Here is a 23,429-nt window from a genome sequence, read left to right on the forward strand (position 1 = left end):
CCTTCCTTTCTTTATTTGCTACATTTCTTTTTTCTTCCATTGCTCCTTCCTTCATTTCTTTTTTCTTCCATTGCTCCTTCCTTCATTTTTTTCTTCCATCGCTCCTTTTTCATTCCTTTATTTATTTTTTACTTTCATTGCTCCTTCCTTCCATTATTTCATTTTTTTTATCCATTGTTCCTTCCTTTCTTTATTTGCTTAATTTCTTTTTTCTTCTATTGTCCCTTTTTCCTTTCTTCCTTCATTTTTTTCTTCTATCGCCCCTTTGCTCATTCCTCCCATTCCTTCTTTCATTTATTTTTTTCTTCCATGGCTCCTTCTTTCCTTCATTTCTTTTTTCTTCCATTGTTTGTTCCTTCCTTTCTTTCTTCCTTTGTTTTTTCTTCTATTGCCCCTTCCTTCCCTTCCTTCCCTCCCTTCTTCCATTTCTTTTTTTGTCCTTCTATTTCTCCTTCCTTCATTTCTTTCTTTCCATAATTTCTTTTCTTCCCTTGTTCCTTCCTTCCTTTAAGGACGAATTAACATTGTCATTTGATTGGCCTTTTGGATTGATGAAAAGTCTCGATGAATTTGAATCAGTGACTAAATTTGTCAACTCGTGTTGATGAAACTATTTATCATCGTCTTCAGTAAACGCTTCAAGTCAGCACTGTGGTGGATCCAGAGTGCAATACTGGATGCAATAAGGGAATACACCCTGGATAGGATGCCAGTCTATCATGTGACCCCATTGGCACACTCGTTCACACCTAGGGGCAATTTGTCATCATTAACTCACCTGCCAGTAGGTTTTTGGGAGGCTGGAGGAAACCAAAGAACCTGACGAAAACCCACACAGATAACATCCGAAACCAGACGCAGGCATTATCCCAAGCTCAGGATTGACCCAGCTGTAAATTCACAACATTTGGTCATGAAAGCATTTGTTTATTTGGGCTGAGTACATGCCATAAAAAATCCTCATTTGTGCTGGAATTCTCCATTTGTGCGAAAGAAATAGCTCCAGGTTCGCAGTACCAAAAATCCCAGTGTTAAAAGGTTTTAAAATAATGCACTCCCACTTAGACACACTTCATGCTTCAGCCGTTTACAGAATTCACAATTACATCTTGTACTCTACGCAGTTCAACACCACCTTTTAATGGTGTTTTAACTTTTGAACTCGCTTCTTTAATATGAGAACGTACACCGAGGTGCGATATTCTTACTCGGTGGCTATGGAGTGTAGCCAGCACCAACAATTTGTCATCCCTCTGAATATCTACCATGTGAATTACTAGTAGGTACGTTTCAATATTTAACTGCCATATCAGTCAGATACATTTTTCATTGCACTGCAACACAACATACATAACACCAGCTCAGCTCTTAAGTTAAGAGAGTACAAAAATTCAAGTGAACAGATCAAGATGGTCTTGCCCATTCTTGCAAATTTGTTACTGCTTACATGATTTTTTAAGACTTAAAGATTGTTAAGGTTAGGTGTATGTATGAGGAAATCCATGTAAATACATGGGTAAGGTATTTGAATAAATTAATGAATGAGTCAAACTCCCTTGTGCCTAATACATGAGGGTAAATCAAATGAAAATAGGTCTCACAAAAGTGTACCAGGTTTAAGGTAGCAGTAGACGCGTCTATTGAGAACAATGGACCAGTAGTAGATTTACATTTACTACAAATTTTAGGTACTGTTTCTCTAATCTTTTAAGGTTTTCATTAGACAGGAGTCACTGTATAAAGCAGATGTTCTGTACGGTGTTTTACGGCAAATATAATGATATATTTCAAATATCATAAAATATCATTTTTGGGCCTATGTAAATATAATTTTATAGGCAGATTATAGGTAAAATTTCATGTGCTGTTGAGGTACTGTACCTGGTAGTAACAAAAATTTCTGAAGCATACTTCTTTCTGACATTCTTTCATAAATGTCTCCTTATAGATAACTTCTCCATCCTGGTGATTATATGTACATTTAGATTTCAAAATGAACACATTTTCTAATCTGTTCATTATTAGTCTTAGATTATCTGTAGTGTCCGGCCATACAAGTCCTGCGATTGAGTTGTTACATAGAAATGATAACGTATTAGAACAAGTGTAGCTGGAACTACTGTCAGAGCTGCTGTTATATAATAATAATAATAATAATAATAATAATAATAATAATAATAATAATAATAAGGCAACACCTTATTGCTAATTAGAATGGAGAATTCAGTTGCGTGCGCAACGCAATTAAATGTCACAAAGCAGAGTTTCCCATAAAGATGTTACTGAATCATGTTAAATCATCACAGTTGAGTATGGAAAAAAGACAGAATAACTACAGCTGAGTATAGGAAAAAAAATAGACGGTTGAATTAAGGGAGAAAATAAATAAATAAATCATTGCAACCACTGAACCATTCATTGTATATTAATTTCTGCGAGAAAAAAAAAAAAAAAAAAAAAAAAACAGCTCAGAGTTTTATTTCCACTCTATTCTCCCCCCTGTTTCTCTCTCTAATTCTCTCTCTGCCTGTTTTAATTGGCTGGATGTGTAGAACAAGTCTCTGCAGGCATCTTTCAGCCTCACTGAGGGCCTCGATTGCAACAATCAAGCGGCAATCCTTGCTAAAATTGCACTCAGCATCTAAGAACACGAATTACAGTCAACAGAGCAAATGATTCAATCTGTATTACACTATGTTAATAACCATCCTCAAATTAAAGGCTGAGGCGATGTCTCTGTGTCATAAATTATGTGGCATCTCCCTCATTAAGGATGAGCCATAATACTTGCACAGTGTGCTGTGAAAAGAAAGAAGGAAATCAAATAATGAATTGGGGAAAAACTGAACATTAAGGAACGGGTTGAGAGATGCTTTTAAGCAGCTTCTTAGATCTTACGTTTACACACGCAGGACATTTCAGCTGACATTTTGTGCCAAACCTGATTTGCTGTTAAATGCTAATATACATGTTAGAGATGATATTCTAAAAAACAAACATATTCTAAACAAAGATTTTATTAACTCAAAACTGCCCAGTAGCAGATAGTACCAGGATCTGTTGATGTATTTGCACTTAATTTCCAACCGACATCGATTAAAATGTCTCCTTTCACGAAAGAAAACTGGATCACCTCTTTTTATTTATCTCTTTATTTAATGTGCCAGGCTTTTTCTAGGCCATTTTATAAAGAGAAGCTGCTGGACGAATCAGTCGAGATGTGAGGCGCTAAAACTTCAATTAATTAATTAATCAATCAACCAACCAATCAATCAATCAATCAGTTAATTAATTATACTCCCCCCCCCCCCCCCCCCCCGAAAAGGGACAGTGTACATTAATCAGCATTCATAAATGGAAATGTACCTAAGTTAGCCCAAAGGCTAATTTTCATTGGTAGTCCATTTGCCAGAAGTTATTAGGCATAAAACAACAACAACAACAATAATAATAATAATAATAATAATAATAATAATAATAATAATATAATTAAACACTGTAAAATGCAGTTAAACAACAAATATACAGTATCTCACAAAAGTGAGTACACCCCTCACATTTTTGTAAATATTTGATGATATCTTTTCCTGTGACAACATTGAAGAAATGACACTTTGCTACAATGTAAAGTAGTGAGTGTACAGCTTGTATAACAGTGTAAATTTGCTGTCCCCTCAAAATAACTCAACACACAGCCATTAATGTCTAAACCGCTGGCAACAAAAGTGAGTACACCCCTATTTTGAAAGGAGACAGTCGTCACAAAGGAAAGGGAAGAAACCTAATGTTCCTTTGCTTGACGTCTATCTCTAAAAAAAAATAATAATAAAACCAAAATCTACTGGTAAGCTACAATTTGATGTAAAATAGAAGTAGCATTAAATATCCAGGTTCACAAATTACACCTTTCATATTGTCTTTCTGGTGACATTTTGCACATTAATATGAAGCAAAGCAGCTCGTTCAGCAGAGACATGGTACTCTGATGCAAATGATACATACCTCAGGTACTTAAAGTAGAATTACTGTTTGTAATTTATGTTTTTGGTGTTTTCCATATGTCTTAAGAATTTCTTACTGTGTAATAGACAGTTTCCTGTATATATGATGATACACTCTTGAGCCTTGGGCTGCGTTGATGCCATTTCGGAATGACCGTAATTACTATATGACAACCCAGACGTTCTATTTGGAGCTGTTCATGTCCTTGGACTCTGAATTAAATAAATCCACGTGAGATGACGCTGACAACTGCAAAATTATATTAAACTTTATTGTATGTCTTTTGTTTATTTTCAGATTACTTCTGAGTTATTAAGACATTAATAATAGTCAAATATACAAATTATTACACAGAAATATTAACTACATTTTACTGCTGAAGCCATCGCTGTTTTTAGTGTTTCCGCAGCAGTCATGTGGTACAAGTCAGAGCTCTCCGAAAGTAACTAGTTTACAAGTTATAATTATGAGTTCTGCAAGGACGCGAACGCTTTTAACGAGTCAGAATCTCATAAGCACGGTAATTACGACACGGCGTGAATCTATAAAGCCACTATTATAGACTTGTATATTATTAGTCTAGTTGAGTGGTGATTTAAAAGGTTTGTAGAAGGTTTACAGTAGAAAGCAGCTTTACAGAAAAATTTTAAACACAGGGTACAGATTTTAAGTGTGCGAATTTATCCCTATTGAGCGAGCCGGTGATGACGGTGGCGAGGAAAAACTCCCTAATATGATATGAGGAAGAAACCTTGAGAGGAACCAGACTCAGAAGAGAACCAGTCTTCATCTGGGTAACAACGGATAGTGTGAAAGTAATAGAAAGTTAATTATGGTTCAATATGAAGTCTGTTTGTTGAACTAGTCCACTGTTCACGAAAGGAGACCCGAGTGCAAAACTGCATGTGGTAAATGCAATCCCAGGGCTATAGCAGCAACCGCAGTCCCTGCAACCACAGTGAGAATATCCATGTGGAATTGAGGTCCAAAACCATTTCCATGGTACTTCAAGCGGCACCATCCTAATCAATCTCCAGGCTGTAGCCTCCAGTTGATGAGAGCTCTGAGGTAGGGCATCAGGATGGATCAGGCAGGTCCGAAGAGCAGGGCAAGTCACTGAAGAACTTGGATAAGTTACAGTCAGAACTGTGTGCAATCTTAAGTGATGATATGCTGACATTTCAGGCATACAGGATCAACATTTACTATATATAGCATGTGTATATGCATATCAGAGTCAGAGTCAAGACTAAGAACCAATCACTGGCCAGTCAAAATCAGAGAACCAATCAGTAAACAGCTCAGAATTTTACAATTAGTTAAACCAATTGGTTAAATTAATGATTAATTCTTACAAACAGCACTAGATACCTGGTCATTTAGATCTATGTGGGTATTGGCTGGGTATAAATACAATAAGAACAATAAAATAAAGATAATGTTTATAGCCTGTGTGAGTGCTAATTTATATAAACACCAGTTTAGTATTTCTCAAATTGTTCTTAATGAAGGCATGACAACCAGATTAGCCATCTGGAATCTTTTTATTAATGGTATTGTTAATAGGGCTAATAACGTCTGTGTAAGCCCTATATGACAGCTGATATAAAGCTTATGAAAAGTTTATTCCAAAAAGTGTTAAACAACATAACGACTGCTTACCTCAGTTTTAATTTGACCCATCACCCAAGACAAGTAACATAGGCTTTTGCTTCTGGTCTGACATAGCTTGCATTATAAACTTACATTGGAAGGTCATGACAACTGTTTGTATTCGTCAAGGTATTTCTGGTAAGTCAGAGTCGCATTTGATCAAATATGTCAACATTAACAAAGGCAGTCTTTATAAGCGCTGATACTGTTTTGAAGACTTATTATATATATATATATATATATATATATATATATATATATATATATATATATATATATATATATATATATATATATATATATATATATATAACACTTGTGTAGGATTATGTCAGTTGTCATAAAGGGTTTATGTAGGTGTCATGTAGACCTGGGGACACTGCCTTTTAAGTTAAATGTTACATTTCAGTTCCTACTGAAATCTCATTTTCAGTGGTCTTGGTTCGGTCTTAAATTTTTACTTGGTATTCATGGGGCTATATGTGACCTCTGCATAAACCCTTAATGACAACTGATATAAAGCTACATAAGAGTTTATTTAAAGTGTTAGCTGACATAACTGGTTCCTTTAGTTTTAAGTTTATATATCTACTGTATGTCAACTGTGAAGTGATATAGATTTTTGTTGAAGTCCATGTTATGATGCATTATAAACGTATATAAGAACGTCATAACATCCGTCTTTGTATTGCAGTGTACTTCATGGATTTATTTAGATACATCAAATTTAATGAAGGCAGCGTTACTAGTTTATGTAGAATTACAGCACGTCAGTTGTCATAAAGGGTTTATAAAGGTGTCATGTGGAAATAAGATTTAAGTCTTCGCCTAATGTTCCAGTCAAACTTGTATCTCGGCTCTGTGATACATTTTCAGTGCATTTTACACATCAGACCATTACCCACAATCCCAGCAAAGACCTCAGGTGATGATAATATGCAAATATATTTGTGATTTTAATTAAATTCTGCTTTAAGTAATCCAGCAACATTACCATGTAGGTTTGTGTAATGTGTTATAATTTATTGCCCTTTTCAGTGTTTTTAATGAATTCTACATGGGTGAATTTTTGCACATACATTACAAAATGCATTACTTGGAGCTCTACTAGGCTCGACTGATTAAGATATTACTTTGAAGAAGCACGAATTTATTCACGTAGTTAATATAAATGAAATATTTGAGTTAAAAAAAAAAAAAAAACTTGTTTTACATGTGCTTTAACATGACCCCGAGGCAGCTCCTTGCACTTTATTAACTTGCTGAGAACTCAAACCTGGTAAATTATTCATCCGATTTTGGAATTCCATTAAATAATCATCGATATCCATATATGAATGGAATATGAATTTATGAATCAGTGGATCATCTGTAACGTAAGCAGAGCTGTGAATTATGTCTGAAATCGAGTCATTAAGGGAGTAAATTTGACCTTGTAGACGATGGCACGGCAATGAATGGATCATTATATGAGTGAGAGAAAATGAACGGCAAGGTTTCATTTGTCATTAATTATTTGATTCTAATTTATTTCAGCTGGTTTGTAAATAATTGAAGCACTGTGCCTACTTGGAAGCTGTTAGTCTTATATGTGGAGCTGGGTTACTTGGGTCTTTTACACGTGCCGTTCTGTGACTTTATTTCCATCCAGATGTGTAGCAGTGAGTTTTCTCCTTCATCGCAGAAGGAAATTGTTGTCCCAAATTCCTATTGTATTAAATGTGTCTCTTTAATAAGTCAGTCCCTTCCAAAAGTACTGGAACAACAAGGCCAATCCTGCTTTATTGTTTTCACTATATATATCGAAGACATTAGATCAACTGATGAATTTCAGCGTTCGTTTCCTCATAGTTGCATCTAGAAGTGTTAAAGAACTTAATACATTGTTTGAACCCACCCATTTTTTCAAGCAATCAAAAATATTACAGCGTGACTGATAGGTGCCCAGGTGTGCCCTGTTAAATTGATTGTTTAAAGAATTAACAGCTCTGAATGTCTACTCTTCACTGTAAAACCGGATAGTTCATTTTAACTCATTAACTAATTACCTCAAAATTTTTAAGTTGATAAATAAAATTCTTTAAGCCAAATACACTTAAATATAACATATTTAATTCAAACTTGTTACGTTTAAGTGTATTTGGCTTATAGAAATTGATTTATCATTTAAAAAATTTTGAGGTAATTAGTTTCCTCAAATTTTTTGAGTTAAATGAACTCATTCGGTTTTACAGTGTAGGTTTGGTCACTAGGTTTCACCTGTGAAGACTTTTTAACAACAAATGTAATACCCAGAACAAGCCTGGAAAAGCAACACAAATGAAAAATGCAACAGTTAGGTGATGTCATTGGGTCACCAGTCACTTGATGCAGTTATTGCAAGCAAGGGATATGCAACCAAATATTATGTGTTATTTACTTTCATTTATTTTAAGACTATCTGTTAGTCTACTTTTGCTCACCTAAAAAAAATTGGCTGGTCTGGATAGTGAAAACAATAGAATTGTCTTCAGTGTTCCAATGCCTTCAGAGTGGACTGTACTGTAAGTGTTTATGGATATGCATGTTTCCCTTACTGCAAAGTGTAAATAATAATCCATCTCACTATCCAGTTTACTTAATAATCATCTACTTCTTTGTCTCTCTCTCTCTCTGTCTTTTACTATTTTTTTTCACTATTACTATTTTTTTTTTTTTTGCTATGTAACTGTCTAGTATTTTTAACCCGCACTGTAAAATAAAACAATGTTAAGATTGTAGATTTAATAATTTTACAGCATTTTATTAACTATTCCTTAGTCTGCACATTTACAGAATTTTCCATTTTTTATTTAGGATAAGCAAAAACACCTACAGTAGTTATTAGTTAGTGAATGCTAATAGATTAGGGACAAGGATTCAATTTACCAACCATGAACACTTAACTAAGAGCAGTTTCTTTACTATACACTTCTTATCATCATAGCTCACTTCGTTCACCAGCAGAAAGCATGTAATATAATGGAGTCTCGAATTGCTGGTGAATTTAAATAATTGAGGAAAATGATTTTGTGTTTGAGAAAGTCACCTATACCTCATGTTCTAATCACAAGTCTAGATTGAAGGTGTGAAAATAAATTGAAACAGCTTTTTTGTTTGTTTGTTTAAGTTTATTAACATTAAAAAAAATTTCTGGAAGGTTTCCAAAGTTTATGAGTAAATTAATAAGTGAGCCCCATGGGGGCATGGAAATCTTTTTTTCTCATCACTTTCACAGAATATCTCTGCTACATCTGCTGCTATGGATGTACTCAAATCCAGCTCTGAATCTCACGGTTATTGAGAATAATCTACATTATGCCATAGCAACAGATGGAGCAACAGCCTGTATTTAGGACTCATTCACTATCTTGTTTTCAATCCCACATAAATAAGGACGCAGATAGATTGTAGGTCTGAATTTCTGTCTAGCATAAAATAAACACCTCTTCTGTTGGCTGGTTTGTTCTTTTTGCTAGATACTGGGGGAAAACCCAGATAAGATATCTAACATGCAGACAAGACATTTCACCTACAGCATGATCAAAGAAACAGCAGCAGCCTACAGCCAGACCACACTCTAAGAGAAAAGTGTATACAGGAGCTGGACTGTAGTAGGGGTGCAGGAATAGAAACAACATCATCTTTATGCCAAAGCACCACCAAAAATTCTTATAGGTTCCACAGATGTATGATTACATGTGTGATTACATGTAACATAAACGGTATGTTAATATTATTAATTATATGTTAATATTATAAAGATTCCTATATTAATAATTTAAAAAGAGAAAAAAAAGTTCTTGAGATGGAAATTTAAAAACAAAACAAAAAAATGAAATTGAATTATGTATATAAACCAAAATTATTTACTGAATTTATTGTTGATTAAACTGATCTTTATATTCTGATAATAATAATAATAATAATAATAATAATAATAATAATAATAATAATAATAATAATAATAATAATGGTCTTATTTGTTTTTGTTGATTTATTTATTTTTTATTTCAAACTATTTTTTAACTATTTGGAACCTAAAACATGAAGTCTAATGCTAAGAAATTTGACCTTATTAAGTTAAAAACATAGAATATAGAACCTTTATAATACTTACTTTATGACCAGCCAATTCCAGATGCTAATGTTGTCCTGATTAATATGTACAGTATATATTAAAAAATGTTACCTTTTGATCTCTCCTTTTTTTTTCTTTTTTTTTTAAAAATCTGGTCTAATTTGCATTTCCCGTTCCACACTGAAACCTCACACCCTTTGTACTTCTCCTTCAAAACCACAAGAGTATGTTTGCTTCAGAAGAGAAACAGTTTAATTACGGTTTAGCTATTCAGAGAGTAGCCTTTGTTTTTTTTTTGTTTTTTTTTTTTTTTTATTAGAACAAAATATAAAGTTTAGAGCACACACAGACTTTCTTGAGCACTTTCTCCAGCATCTTCAAAACCAAAAATACTCACTGAGTACTCTTCAGTTATGATTCCCAAAGCCATCAAATCCTACCATGGCATCTCAAAAAAGCTTTGCTTTGCTCTATATTACGAGAGTGATGCTTACTCGGGTAAACAGTCCTCCATGGTCCTTATCTCAGTACTCGGGCTTCTGGGCCGCTGTAATGTACTGATGTACATATATGAGAGAGTAGAGGACATAGGACAGATTTTCTATAGACATTCTGTTTTGGTACTGAACATATTAGACTTCTGTTAGCTTTTTTGATAGTTCACAAACATTTCACATGAATGCGATAGCCATAATGCATTATAATATCACGGCTCTAGGCCTCTAGGCTCCTTTTCTATCATGTGTTATAAACCCTTAATTTGATCCATTTGAGAAACTAGTGATGTAGGCTATAATGCATTATAACTGGCAGTACAGATACTATACTATAGACACTATACTAAGTCAGGGTTTTATAAGCAGATATTATAATGTATTATATAGACTGAGACTATGAAGTCATAATTTGCTTTGTAACTACAGTACTATATATATATATATATATATATATATATATATATATATATATATATATATATATATATATATATATATATATATATATGTGACTGCATATAATTGTGAGCATTTATACAGACCTATGCCAGGCATTGTGATGTATTATCTGTGCTACATAGCATGATAAAGGATGGAAATATATGTTCATCAGACAATATAGACTCTGTTGTAGGGCACTATAATATGCCGTTATATAGTATAGTAATGTGTTATTTAAAATATTATGCTCATACCATGCTTTATAACATGCTAGGCATGTAACTATGAAAATAACTTTAAAAGATCATGACCGTTTGTATAGACGTTTATGACATTATAATGAATTATGCATGCTATATAGCATGTTGTAAAGCACAATATATCTTTATGATATCAGTTTATATAATGCATTAAAATATCTGTTCACAATATTGGTGTCTATTCATTCACTCTGGTGTTATAAGATGCTATAAGAGATATTATATAATAAGTAAGTAAACTGATATGAAGTCAAATCATGCTTTACAAAGTGTTATATGGCATGCATTATAATGTGTCATGTATGCTTCATAACATGATAAAGCATGAAGATGTCTTCATAATAACAGTTTATGTAAAACATTTATAAACTCTAATGTTTTAAGATATCAGGTATGTTATAATGTGTTGTATAAACTGATATTATGAAGTCATGTCATATGCTTTATGAAGTGTTACTTAACTAAGTACTTATGGGCATTCATATAGCCTTGTGTAGCATTGTAACATTGCTGACATACACTGTAGATATAGATGCAGATATTATAATGCATTATATAAACCAATATTATGGAATCATATGCTTTATAGACTGTCATGTATGCTTTATTGCGTAATTTTATGTATTATAAAAGTACATATACCATTTGCAGTGCCCTCCACCATTGTTATGACTGACTAAGGGAATTTGGCCTATGTGTTACCTCATATTTATACCCCTGGTTTGTTTTGTGATGGTGTTGGAGGGTAAGGAATTGAGGGAGGAGATGTTTGGTCCATTTTGGCCTTGGAAGTGACCCCATGCTAACTTGTATATGAAATGATGTGTGTGTTGGGTGCATTCAAAGAAATAGAACTGAAACGTTAAGACTTTCTTGAAATATATGTTATTGTATAATATGGTTCAAACACACAGCTTCACATGAGCATGTCCAAAATTCCACTTCTAAACTGCTACTGATGGATTGTCTTGTTTCCCAAGGACACACCATGGGCAGGGGTTAAACTATGTAGCAGTGCAGGATAATGAGGCAGTTTGCGCGAATGTTAAGTGAAGATGAGCTCTGCCCGTATATTTTTTTATGAAGGTGTAAATCATAGCCATAATGGTGGTGATGATAATGATGATAATCTACTACAGTTCCTCACAAGTGTGTAGAGAAATCTCAAAGTGTAAAATGTTTTCATTCAGGAGAGATAATGACTACCTAACAGGAGACAGGTCAGTTTTACCCTACTGATGATGCATTGTTGCAATAGTAATCCTGCTCAGTACGAGAGGAACCGCAGGTTCAGACACTTGGTGCGTGTGCTTGGCTGTGGAGCCACTGGTGAGAAGTTACCATCTGTGGGATTATGACTGAACGCCTCTAAGTCAGAATCCCGCCTAAACGTAACGATGCCGCGGATCTCTGCAAGTTTGTGTCGAACCTGGTGCTAAATTACTCATAAAAGACCACTTTCTAGCTTGTGTTTTATTTTCTCTGAAAATGAATATTTTCATATATATTTGTTTATGCCAAAACTGGAAGACCAAATTGCAGACCCTTAAAATAATGCCTATAAGGACAGAAACTGACAAATTGAAACTTTATTTAAAAGAGAGAAGAAAAAAAAAACACATTTTGAGAGCTCTGTTTTATGAAAAATGCATTATATCATCTCATATATAGGACACCAGAGCGCTTAGTGGTTAGCACGTTCGCCTCACACCTCCAGGGTCGGGGGTTCGATTCCCGCCGGGCCGTGTGCGGAGTTTGCATGTTCTCCCCGTGCTGCGGGGGTTTCCTCCCCCAGTCCAAAGACATGCATGGTAGGCTGATTGGCGTGTCTAAAGTGTCCGTAGCGTATTAATGGGTGTGTGAGTGTGTATGTGATTGAGCGATGGACTGGCACCCTGTCCAGGGTGTACCCTGCCCTGTCCCCGATGTTCCCTGGGATAGGCTCCAGGTTCCCCAGCGAAGAAGGAGTAAGCAGTAGAAGATGGATGGATGTATAAATATACATAACACTTCATAAAGCATCATGTCATATTATATAGTGCTTTATGAACAGATATGACGTGTTATATGAACTGATGTTATCAAGACGTGCTTTATCACATGCTATATAACAGACCTAATGCATTATGCTGCCTGGAATATGTCTAAATAAAATGGTCAAGTACTTAACGTCAAATACATAAAGCCTGATAATATGAAATCATAAAATCAGTTAAACAGTTTACATAATGCATAATAAAATGCTATAGTGTCTTACAAAATTTGAGTCTATATTGTTTTAAGAACGGACATCATGCTTTATCACATGATGTAGCATGTATTCGAACACCTGGCATAAGGCTGTCTACTGTAAGTATTTAGTGTTACATGCATAACACTTTGTAAATCATGATATAACTTCATAATATCAGTTGAAGTAATGCATTATAAAATATCTGTTATAATGTCTTATAATGTAACAAAGTCATATTATCATGCTTTATAACATACGTATGTATGTAATGCATTATAATGCCTGATAAAAGACTAAATAAATGCTCATAAGCACGTATAGTTATGTACGTAATGTTTTATGATGATATGACTTCATAATATCAGTGGACATAATGCATTATAAAATATGTTATAATGTCTTAATGCAGAGTCAATAATGTTTCATAAACGCATGACCAGATATTATAATGCGTTACATAGACTGATATTATAAAGTCACACCATGCTTTATAACATGTTATACAGCGTACTGCATAAAATGCATTATAAAGCCTGATATAGGGCTACATAAGTGATCATAAGTATTTATATCCATAGTGTTTTGCGTTGATATGACGTCATATCAGTTGACGTAATGCGTTATAAAATGTTATAATGTCTTAGAGCAGCGTCAATAATGTTGCATAAACACATGACCAGATATTATAATGCATTATATAGACTGCTATTATAAAGCTATATCATGCTTTATAACATGTTGTGCAGCATACTGCATAAAATGCATTACAATGCGTGATATAGGGCTACATAAGTGATCATAAGTATTTGTAGTTATATCCGTAATGTTTTATGATATGACTTCATATCATCATATCAGTTGACATAACACATTAGAACATGATATAAAATATTTCATACAGCAGAGTCAATAATGTTTCCTGAACAGAGAAGGTTGTGTTTTCAGTGAGGGGTGTGTACAGTAGGGCAGCTGTGGCTCAGGTGGCTAACCATAACTGACCCTCGGTGGTAGAGAGGTTTGTCCAGTAATCGTAGGGTTGGCGGTTCGATTCCCGGCCCATGTGACTCCACATGCCGAAGTGTACTTGGGCAAGACACTGAACCCCAAGTTGCTCCCAATTGCAAGTTAGCTGCCTTGCATGACAGCTCTGCTACCATTAGTGTGTGAGTGTGTGTGTGTGAATGGGTGAATGAGACACAGTGTAAAGAGCTTTGGAACCGCTAAGGTTAAAATAAGTGCAGACCATTTATCATTACTTTATGTGATGATATCAGTAAACCTGTGTGATATTTGTGATATGTGATAAATCTATATTTCAATGTGTTCCTACCAAGAAGGATAATGTGAATGTGGTTAATGCTAGTATAAATGTATGTGAACATTAAAAAACTCAATTATTAAGCAGGTTGTGTGTAGTAATGTTAAAAGCTTAAAGCCTAAAGTTGGCATGTATTTGATTATCAAGTATGTTGTTTATTTTTATTCTGGGTGGCATCTTGGAAGTGTTAAAGTGCTAAAACGAACTCTGTAGTTTGCTTTTCTGTGTTTTAAAAGGTGGGTCAACATACGACAAATATGTGCGAGCTACACAACTGAAGATGTTTGTACTAACTCTCTCTCTCTCTCTCTCTCTCTTTCTCTCTCTCTGTTATAGGTGATTCATCCCAAGTGGGTAAGTCAGCTCATCTTTTTAAATCCCTTTCTTTTTTAATCGCCTTGTGCGAGATCACACTGAGATTCTGAAGGTCGTGTTCTTGGCATTGACGCCGATTCAAGTCGGCACAAGCTGCAATGATTGCGGTGTTTACACATCACACACTCACACACACTTGCACACACCCACTTAACTTAATCAGTTGCCCCCATTCTGCTGTAATAAGCACGTTGGCATTGTACCAGACACAACCTGGCAGATTAAAATTGTACCCTAACAAGGCAAATGTATGGGTATAATTATTATAAACCACCCCCCCCCAGACACACACACACACACACACACACACACACACACACACACACACACACACTTACTTTATTTCTTTCTTCTTCCTTTTCCATAAATAGGACAGTGTTTGGCTCTGTGGCTTTTGCCACCAAACTTCAAAAACTCCAGACACCAGACATGTATATCAGAGAAAAAAAATCAAACGGTAATAATAGCAACAATAATAAATACTACTAGTCCTACTACCACTACTACTACTAATAATAATAATAATAATAATAATAACAATAATGCAGATTTATTTATAACACATGAAATAATCTATGACAAAACAAAACAAAAAAAATAATAAAAAATAATAAGAAAAGGTCAAATAAACATGAAAAACATCAATTAGATGCATCACATCACTGCTGAAAAAAACAAAAACAAAAAAAAACAGAAACCCTCATGTAGTTTGTAATGGTTATAAATGGGAATTGTGTTGGTTTTAATGGAAAATGTAATGGTCCCTGTGGATCTCTCCTGGTAATTTGTTACCTTCTACTGGTGGCATGTTATGTCTAGTGGCTATCATTAAGGACCTACATCCTAATACTTAATGGAAACCATTTGGTAATGGTTTTATCGGTTAACAGCTGATGATTTGTAATGGTATTTGTAGTGGAAACCGTTAAAATTTCTGTGATGGTTTCTCTTGGGGTTTTTTTCAGCAGGGATATGTAAATAAGAAAGAATGGATGTGATGGAACAAGGACAAATAACGGGACAAAGAAATAAATAAAAAGCAAAATAAAGGATGGATAGGATGACAGGAAACAAATAATAACAGACATGTTACAAGCAGCGTAAACATGCATTAGGTGTGACATCAGTATCGTTTGAAAATGATATGTTTTTGTTCAGATGAAATGTGGGACAGAGGAGAGGCTTTTTTTTCATGCAAGGAGATATATAATGATCGCAAACATCCCTGCTGAAATAAACAAATAAACAAAAAAACAATTAAAACCATCACCGAAATTCTAATGTTTTCCACTACAAATGCCATTACAAACCATTCAGTTAAGCATTAAAATCATGACCATTACCATTATTGGTTCTTAATGATATACACTAGACATAACATACCACCAATAGGAGGCAACAACTTACCAGTAGGGACCCACATGGGCCATTACAGTTTATGTTTAAACCAGTACAATTCCCAATATAACCATTTAAACAATTACAAATTTTATGAGAGTTTCTGATGTTGTTTTGTTCAGCAGGGATGGTAAAGTATATTCAAGTTTTAGCTTCTGATCTCTTAATTCTCTCGAGTATCAGCTAGGAAAATAGCTAAAACTCCAGAAAGCTGATGCGTACTCTATCTGATTATTTTTCTCTCCTGATAGTTGGATCTTTTTTATACACACCAAGAGTAATTCGCAAACTCCACTGAATCGTCTCCCAGCAACAGTTTTAAGAGCTAGTGATGGAGACATGGGGTCACAGAGTTCCTCCACTTATCACCAGAATACAGAGAGCACAATTTCAAATGACGGGGATTAAGCAAATGAGAGGGATCCAGCAATTTTCCCTCTCCTTTCCTTTTTACTTTCTGTTCTATTCTTCTGAGCATTTGTAACACCCCCCCCCCCCCCCCCCCCCCCAGTTCTTCCAATCTTGGTCTGAATGGAGATTTTTTTCATCTTTTTCCAGGGCAAATTGTTTTTATGTAGATACAAGTACACAAGGTGTTAGACTCTATAAAGTATACATTATGTATGTGATAGCAAGCTTCCGGTTCAGCAGGTACCAGCCTGAGCTTAAAGACTTAACTACGATTTGTCAGGTACATTGAGGTGATGTGATTTACATCTAAAGCTGCTTACCGGAGAGGCTTCGAAAAGAGAGTGTAGACGGACGAGTATGGCACTATCTCTCAATAGTGATACGTGACGTTGAGTCATAGTGAATGTTAATTACCTGTCTCTATAAGCATGTTATGATCATTACATATCAGGACAGCTTGTATCAATTATGGGGTACAGTGTGAACTGGATCTAGACAATGTATGATGTCTGTCATGAGTCATTTTAACGTACTTATTTATTATTTAACCAATTAAACCAAACATATGAAGAAGTTTCGCTACACAGTGTAATAACACACTATAACACAAGGCATAATAAATATCATAAACGCAGTGTTACGCAGTGTAATAATATAATGTACGTATGCTATCATGTCCTGTCATGGCATGACATACATCATAAACATAATGTTATACAGTGTAATAACATAAAATGCGCTAAAATCTCGTTGCATGAAATGATAGTGATAATAACAAACAGCATGTTTGTTATTATCAAACAACATGCAATGTTATGCAAAGTAATAATGTAATACGGTATATCGTAACATATCCTGACATGATGTGACATGATATAACGTAGAGGTCGACTGATTGATCAGTACCGATCAGAACTATCGGTTATCGGCAACATTCCACACCGATAGTGTTTCCTGGTTGCGTCCGTTGCGGGAGCAGTTTAGAAGGGTCCGCTGTCATTACACATACTAGAGCGGCCTCTAGAGGTGAAATAAATACCATCACTGGCCAATTTTGTTGTGTTATTTGAAGTGTTTTTTTAAACTCATTTTGGATGCCTCTATTTTTATTTGTTATTTGGAGTGCTACTTTTTGGTTCAGTTTGGATGTATATCTTTTAGTCACTTTAATATGTATATAGTTATTTCGGTGGCTTAGTGGTTGGCACGTTCGCCTCACACCGCCAGGGTCGGGGATTCGATTCCCGCGGCTCTGTGTGTGTGGAGTTTGCATGTGGGTTTGCGTGCTGCGTGCTGCGAGGGTTTCCTCCGGGTACTCCGGTTTCCTCCCCCAGTCCAAAGACATGCATGGTAGGCTGATTGGCATGTCTAAAGTGTCCGTAGAGTATGAATGGGTGTGTGAGTGGGTGTGTGATTGTGTGCCCTGTGATGGATTGGCACCCTGTCCGGGGTGTACCCCGCCTTGTGCCAGATGTTCCCTGGGATAGGCTCCAGGTTCCCCGTGACCCTGAAAAGGATAAGCGGTATAGAAGATGGATGGATGGATGGATGGATGGATGGATAGTTATTTCATTAAAAAAAAAAAAAGTACAGTACATTTTCACGGTGCAGTCAGTACTGTTATTTTTCTAATAAAGCTCAGCAGTATTTTACTTTGAGGGTTATGTTTTCAGTATCAGTTTTCAAAAACTTTCGCTTGATTAATCGGTTATCGGCATGTACTGCCGAGTTATCGGTATTGGTAAAATACTCTGGTCCTCTATCCGCCGACCTCTCGTTTAAACATCATAAAAGTAACGATGCACAGCGTAATCATCAAACATGCTGTAACGTGACATAGCAAGACATGAATCAAACATCGTAAACGGAATGTTACCCAATGTAATATCATAACATGTCACTATAATGCTTGATATGGCATAGCAAATATCATAAATGCAAAGCTATCCAATGTAACAACGTAACGTATCATAATATGCCGTGGCATGACGACAAAAACTTCACATAGTGTCATAACATCATAACATGACATAATCATCCTACACGGCATAATAACGTCGTGACAGGGCATAACAAATATCATAAATTTAATATTACTCTGAGTGATATAAGGCGCGACATGACATAAACATCATAAACGTAATGTTACACAGTGTAAATAACATAATATCTTGAGTCATATTGAGACATGTGACTTAATAACATCATAAACATAATGGTACATATAATCATAATCAATCATGACATGATGTAACAGACATCCTAAGAGCAATGTGATACAAAGTGATCATTTAATATATTTATATGCCAAACATCATAACCGTGCGCAATGACATAATATATTGTACCATGACATGTCCATATACTGTATTACGTAATATAACGGACATAATGAAGGTAATATGACATGGCAGAGTTACATAATTGTTATTATATGTATAGCTTGGCGTCATGGCATCATGGACGAAATGTGTAATAATGTCATACATGGCAACATGTTGTGAAATGACAACCATCATATAACACAGCATAATCATAATAATAATAATAATAATAATAATCTCTTGCATATGTGCCATTATATCATATAAACATGATAAATGTAATTTTCCACAGCGTAATCATGTAACATGTTGTGGCATGGCATCACATGACGTCAAACATCATGAGTAGTCCGTGTTATATCTGACTGCTGCGTTTTGGCTGGATGGAACAGAGTGTCAAATTGTGAAGGATGAAGTTTGCGAGGCCAACTGGCACGGTACGAGTTTTTAATAATGAAACTGGTGGCAATTTTTTATTTATTGGAGTCACCTTGCAAATCGGCTCGGGAGAGCGGCGCAGATGAGACGCACAAGACTTGTTAAAGTGTGCGTGTGTGTGTGTGTGTGTGTGAGAGAGAGTGTGTGTTTTTAACGTGAAGCAAGCACCAATTTTATCCTACATGGTTTTATAACGAATTGGTCGCAGCAGGCACGGGAATGAAGAAGTATGTTTTTATGATCGTGTATAAATGATTTTTTTTCCCATTTATGGAATATGAAAGGGAATCGGTGAGGTTATTAGAATAGTTTCCCAGAATCTTGTAGAAGATGAAAAATATCCACCTGATGATTTTTTTTCCCCTCCTGCATGCATAAGAGTGCACAGAGAGAGAGAGATTGTCATTCATCTCTCTTTTTTTTTAAGCTCTTTCTTTGCTTTTTGCCCGGTGTGATCAGCAGGATGAGGGATGGGACTTCATTTTCCGCTTGCTTCAAGTCCACTATTTCTCTTTCATGCTTGAGGAGAAATAATAGCGAGCAGAGACGATGCAATAACGTATGTGATTTTATTAAACTGTTGGCTTCAGGTGGCATGACAATGAGAGAAAAGTGTTTTTAGAAGCGTGATGAATTTTTAAAAAAACCACCCGTGTGTAAGGGTTGCGTTCCTGTCGACTCTGATGCTTAACTTCCGTGATCACTGATCAGACAGAAAGACTGAAAGATGGTGGAAAGGGGCGCCATTTGTTTTGAGAGATTTCATTCTTTTTGTATGACACGCAATACCTAGAAGCTTTTTGTTTTTGCTCTTGCGCTTCACCCTTCTATCGTTTTTCTTCTGCTTTCTTCTCTCATTCCTGCGTATTCTCATCCTTCATCTCTCTCCTCTTGGTGTGGCTGTGGTCATGAATAATAATAATAATAATTATTATTATTATTTTAAATCCACAGTAGTTACACACACACACACACACACACACACACACACACACACACACACACACACACACACTGGGGAGTGTTTTAGCATTAGTACAGGAGATTAAAAGTACTTAAAATGGTTTAACAGCATCGGGAGCTGATAATGTTTCCTGAATATTAATTAGAATTAAACTGCGCTCTGTTACAGTCATGTTTATACACAGTGGACCTGACAGACAGCGTGAACTGCAGTGCAGATATAAGGGATACATCAGTAAAGGATACAGCAAAAACAATATATTTATAAACTTTTCTTTTTTTTTTAATACCCAAAAAAGAATATTTACCAATTTAGCCTTTCCACTGAAGTCCCACAAGGATCAAGGCTCGGTTCTTTCCACTTCTCTTTGTCTCTGCACTCTTTCTCAGTGCGGTTATACCATGTCATAGATTTTTCATAACACTTTCTAACCAAAAAAAAAAAACATCATAATCATCCTTAAAAGTGCGTATATATTTGTGGAAGAACGTTTAAAACATCGTCTAATGACTTGGGGATGGAAAAAAAAACATCTCATCCATTACAAGGTTGTGATCTCAGGAACTCGCTCTCAAACACTTTCATGTGAATAAATACATAATTACGTAAGTACGTAAATAAATAAATAAATAAACAAAAACAAGATCTCTCTCTCTAGCTACCTAGCTATGTTTCCATTCACATATTCCTATGTGAATTTTGGGATATCACATAAAAATAATAAAAAAAAATAAAAACACTGCATGGAAACACCAGATGCGAACAATCACAAAAACAAATAAAAAAAAAAAACAACTCCTGAATGTAACAAATTCCTGTACGGACTGGTATATGAGGTTGCAGTAAGTAGGTAGCATGTTGTATTTCTAGATACTGTAACTCAAAAAATTCGAGGAAACTAATTACCTCAACATTTTTAAGTTGATAAATCAATTTCTTTAAACCAAATACACTTAAATATAACAAGTTTGAGTTCATTTTTTGTTATATTTAAGTGTATTTGGCTTAAAGAAATTGATTTATCAACTTAAAAATTTTGAGGTAATTAGTTTCCTCAAATTTTTTGAGATAAATGAACTATCTGGTTTTACAGTGTATAGAAATGCTACTGGTTATTATGGTTATTATAGTGTAGTAATTATTTCCTGCACGTTATTAAGAAATCAAGAACACCACTCGAACATTTTTTTCCCCCCGAGTTCACCTGTAACTGAGCCAGATTGATCTTCCCATTACAAATTGCGTAATTACATCATGCATCATTTACACACAATGCACATCATTTATTATAGACCTCTCCTCTGATAGAAACAGTCGCCAGTATCGCCTTGATTGTTGCAACCTTGCGCATTTAGAAGATTAACGACATCTCGAGCTATAATTAAGCCTCCTTCAAACCAGATTTCCTCGCAACGATTAAAATGTCAGATCAGATGTCAGTATGTTAGCTGGCGTAGGCTCGCTCTGATCACTGCCTCATCAATACCTGTTAGGAAATAGAGCAGGAGATGATGTGGAAATGTTAACAGGTCTGATGATTAGTTTGTCTCCGTAAAATGTTAATGTGATTAGACTATTATCCTCATCAGCTTATTGATGTTCTGCCACCATCACGATTGCGCACACTTTCTCGGAGTCATTTTTTTTGCTCGCATTTCTCTGAAAGTGAGGCAGGAATCACTTTGTAATCGCTTCCTGCCAACATGAGCGCATTGGGGGGGGGGGGGGGGGGGGGGGCAGTTGAGCCTGAGCAGTTGAAGTTTAAGGGCCTTGCTCAAGGGCCCAGCAGTGGCAACTTTGTTGTGCTGGGATTTGAACTCTTCCAATCAGCGACCTTCAACGACCTTCCGCTCAGAAGTCCAACGGCCTAACCACTGAGCATGTGATGTGACATGCTTTTCTCATTCTGGCTCCCCTGGTGTGTTTTCATGAATTCTCTCACTGCGTTTGCTGATCGCCAGTCGGAGGTCAGAGGTCGCCAAATTGACATCAAGCAGACTTTTGTGTTTGTGTACGTCTCTCTGTGTATCATTGTGTTCCCGCTGTTTTTTGTGCATGCTCTTTTGTTCTCTGCCTGTGCACTAACCCTGGTGATCGATTCTCGCACCCATAAGCGTGATGTCCATGAATTATCTCGTCAAGGCTTCTGTTGCTAGGAGATTGACCGCGGAGAGAAAGTTCATTCGTCATCAGATGTAAACAAAGCACAATAGTTTTACAAGATTTATGCAATCCTTAGCGATGTTGAAAATGTGACTGGATGACAGCAATAGTAATGACACCTGGATGGACTGACGCCATATTTATATGTGGTTTGGGACATGGCCCACGCATTCATGACTCTAAAGACGTCATTTTCAGTCTTCTCAGTGGTACAGGATAAAATCTTTAGTAAACATATCAAGCTAGATGGCTAGCTACCTAGCTAGTTCACTTCATGCAAGTTCTTTCTGAAGGAGAAGGAGTTTTAAGACACTGTTTGTACTTCCTCACCAGGCTGATGATCGTGATCTAGCTAGCTAGATTGTAATGGTTTTGATGGAAACTGTAATGGTTCCTTTGGCTCTCTACCGTTATGTGTAGTGGATAACATTATGAACCTATGTCGTACTACGTAATGGAAACTATTTGGTAATGGTTTTAATGGTTAACAGCTGATGTTGCAGTAGAAACCATTTGAATTTCTGTGATGGAACAGTGGTGGCTCAGTGGTTAAGAAGGCCATGAGTTCAAACCCCATCACCGCCAAGCTTCCACTATTGGGCCCTTGAGCAAGGCCCTTAACCCTCAACTGCTCAGTTGTATAAATGAGATAAATGTAAATTCCTCTGGATAAGTGTGTCTGCCAAATGCCATAAATGTAAAATGAAACAATTATTTTTTTTCAGCAGGATGAATATTTGATGTTGCCCGTTGCTGTTATTCTCCAGATGCGTTCAGGTTCAGGCGCACCTATGCTTGTTTATATCAATTGTTCAAAAATAATGTGCAACTAATATGGAAAGGGGGGGGGGGG

At 35.7% G+C, this 23,429-nt stretch overlaps 1 protein-coding gene across 2 annotated transcripts in view; it reads left to right on the top strand.

Annotated features, from left to right (window-relative positions):
- nrxn2b (neurexin 2b) overlaps positions 1-23,429 on the top strand; it is a 659,496-nt gene that overhangs the window by 228,760 nt on the left and 407,307 nt on the right. For both annotated transcript variants that reach the window (XM_047152219.2, XM_017461810.3), the window contains exon 5: positions 14,840-14,857. In XM_047152219.2, the coding sequence (XP_047008175.1) occupies positions 14,840-14,857 (18 nt within the window). The remainder of the gene's footprint in view (positions 1-14,839; positions 14,858-23,429) is intronic.

The sequence above is a fragment of the Ictalurus punctatus genome, chromosome 29 (assembly GCF_001660625.3).
Source record: "Ictalurus punctatus breed USDA103 chromosome 29, Coco_2.0, whole genome shotgun sequence".
Lineage (NCBI taxonomy): Eukaryota > Metazoa > Chordata > Actinopteri > Siluriformes > Ictaluridae > Ictalurus > Ictalurus punctatus.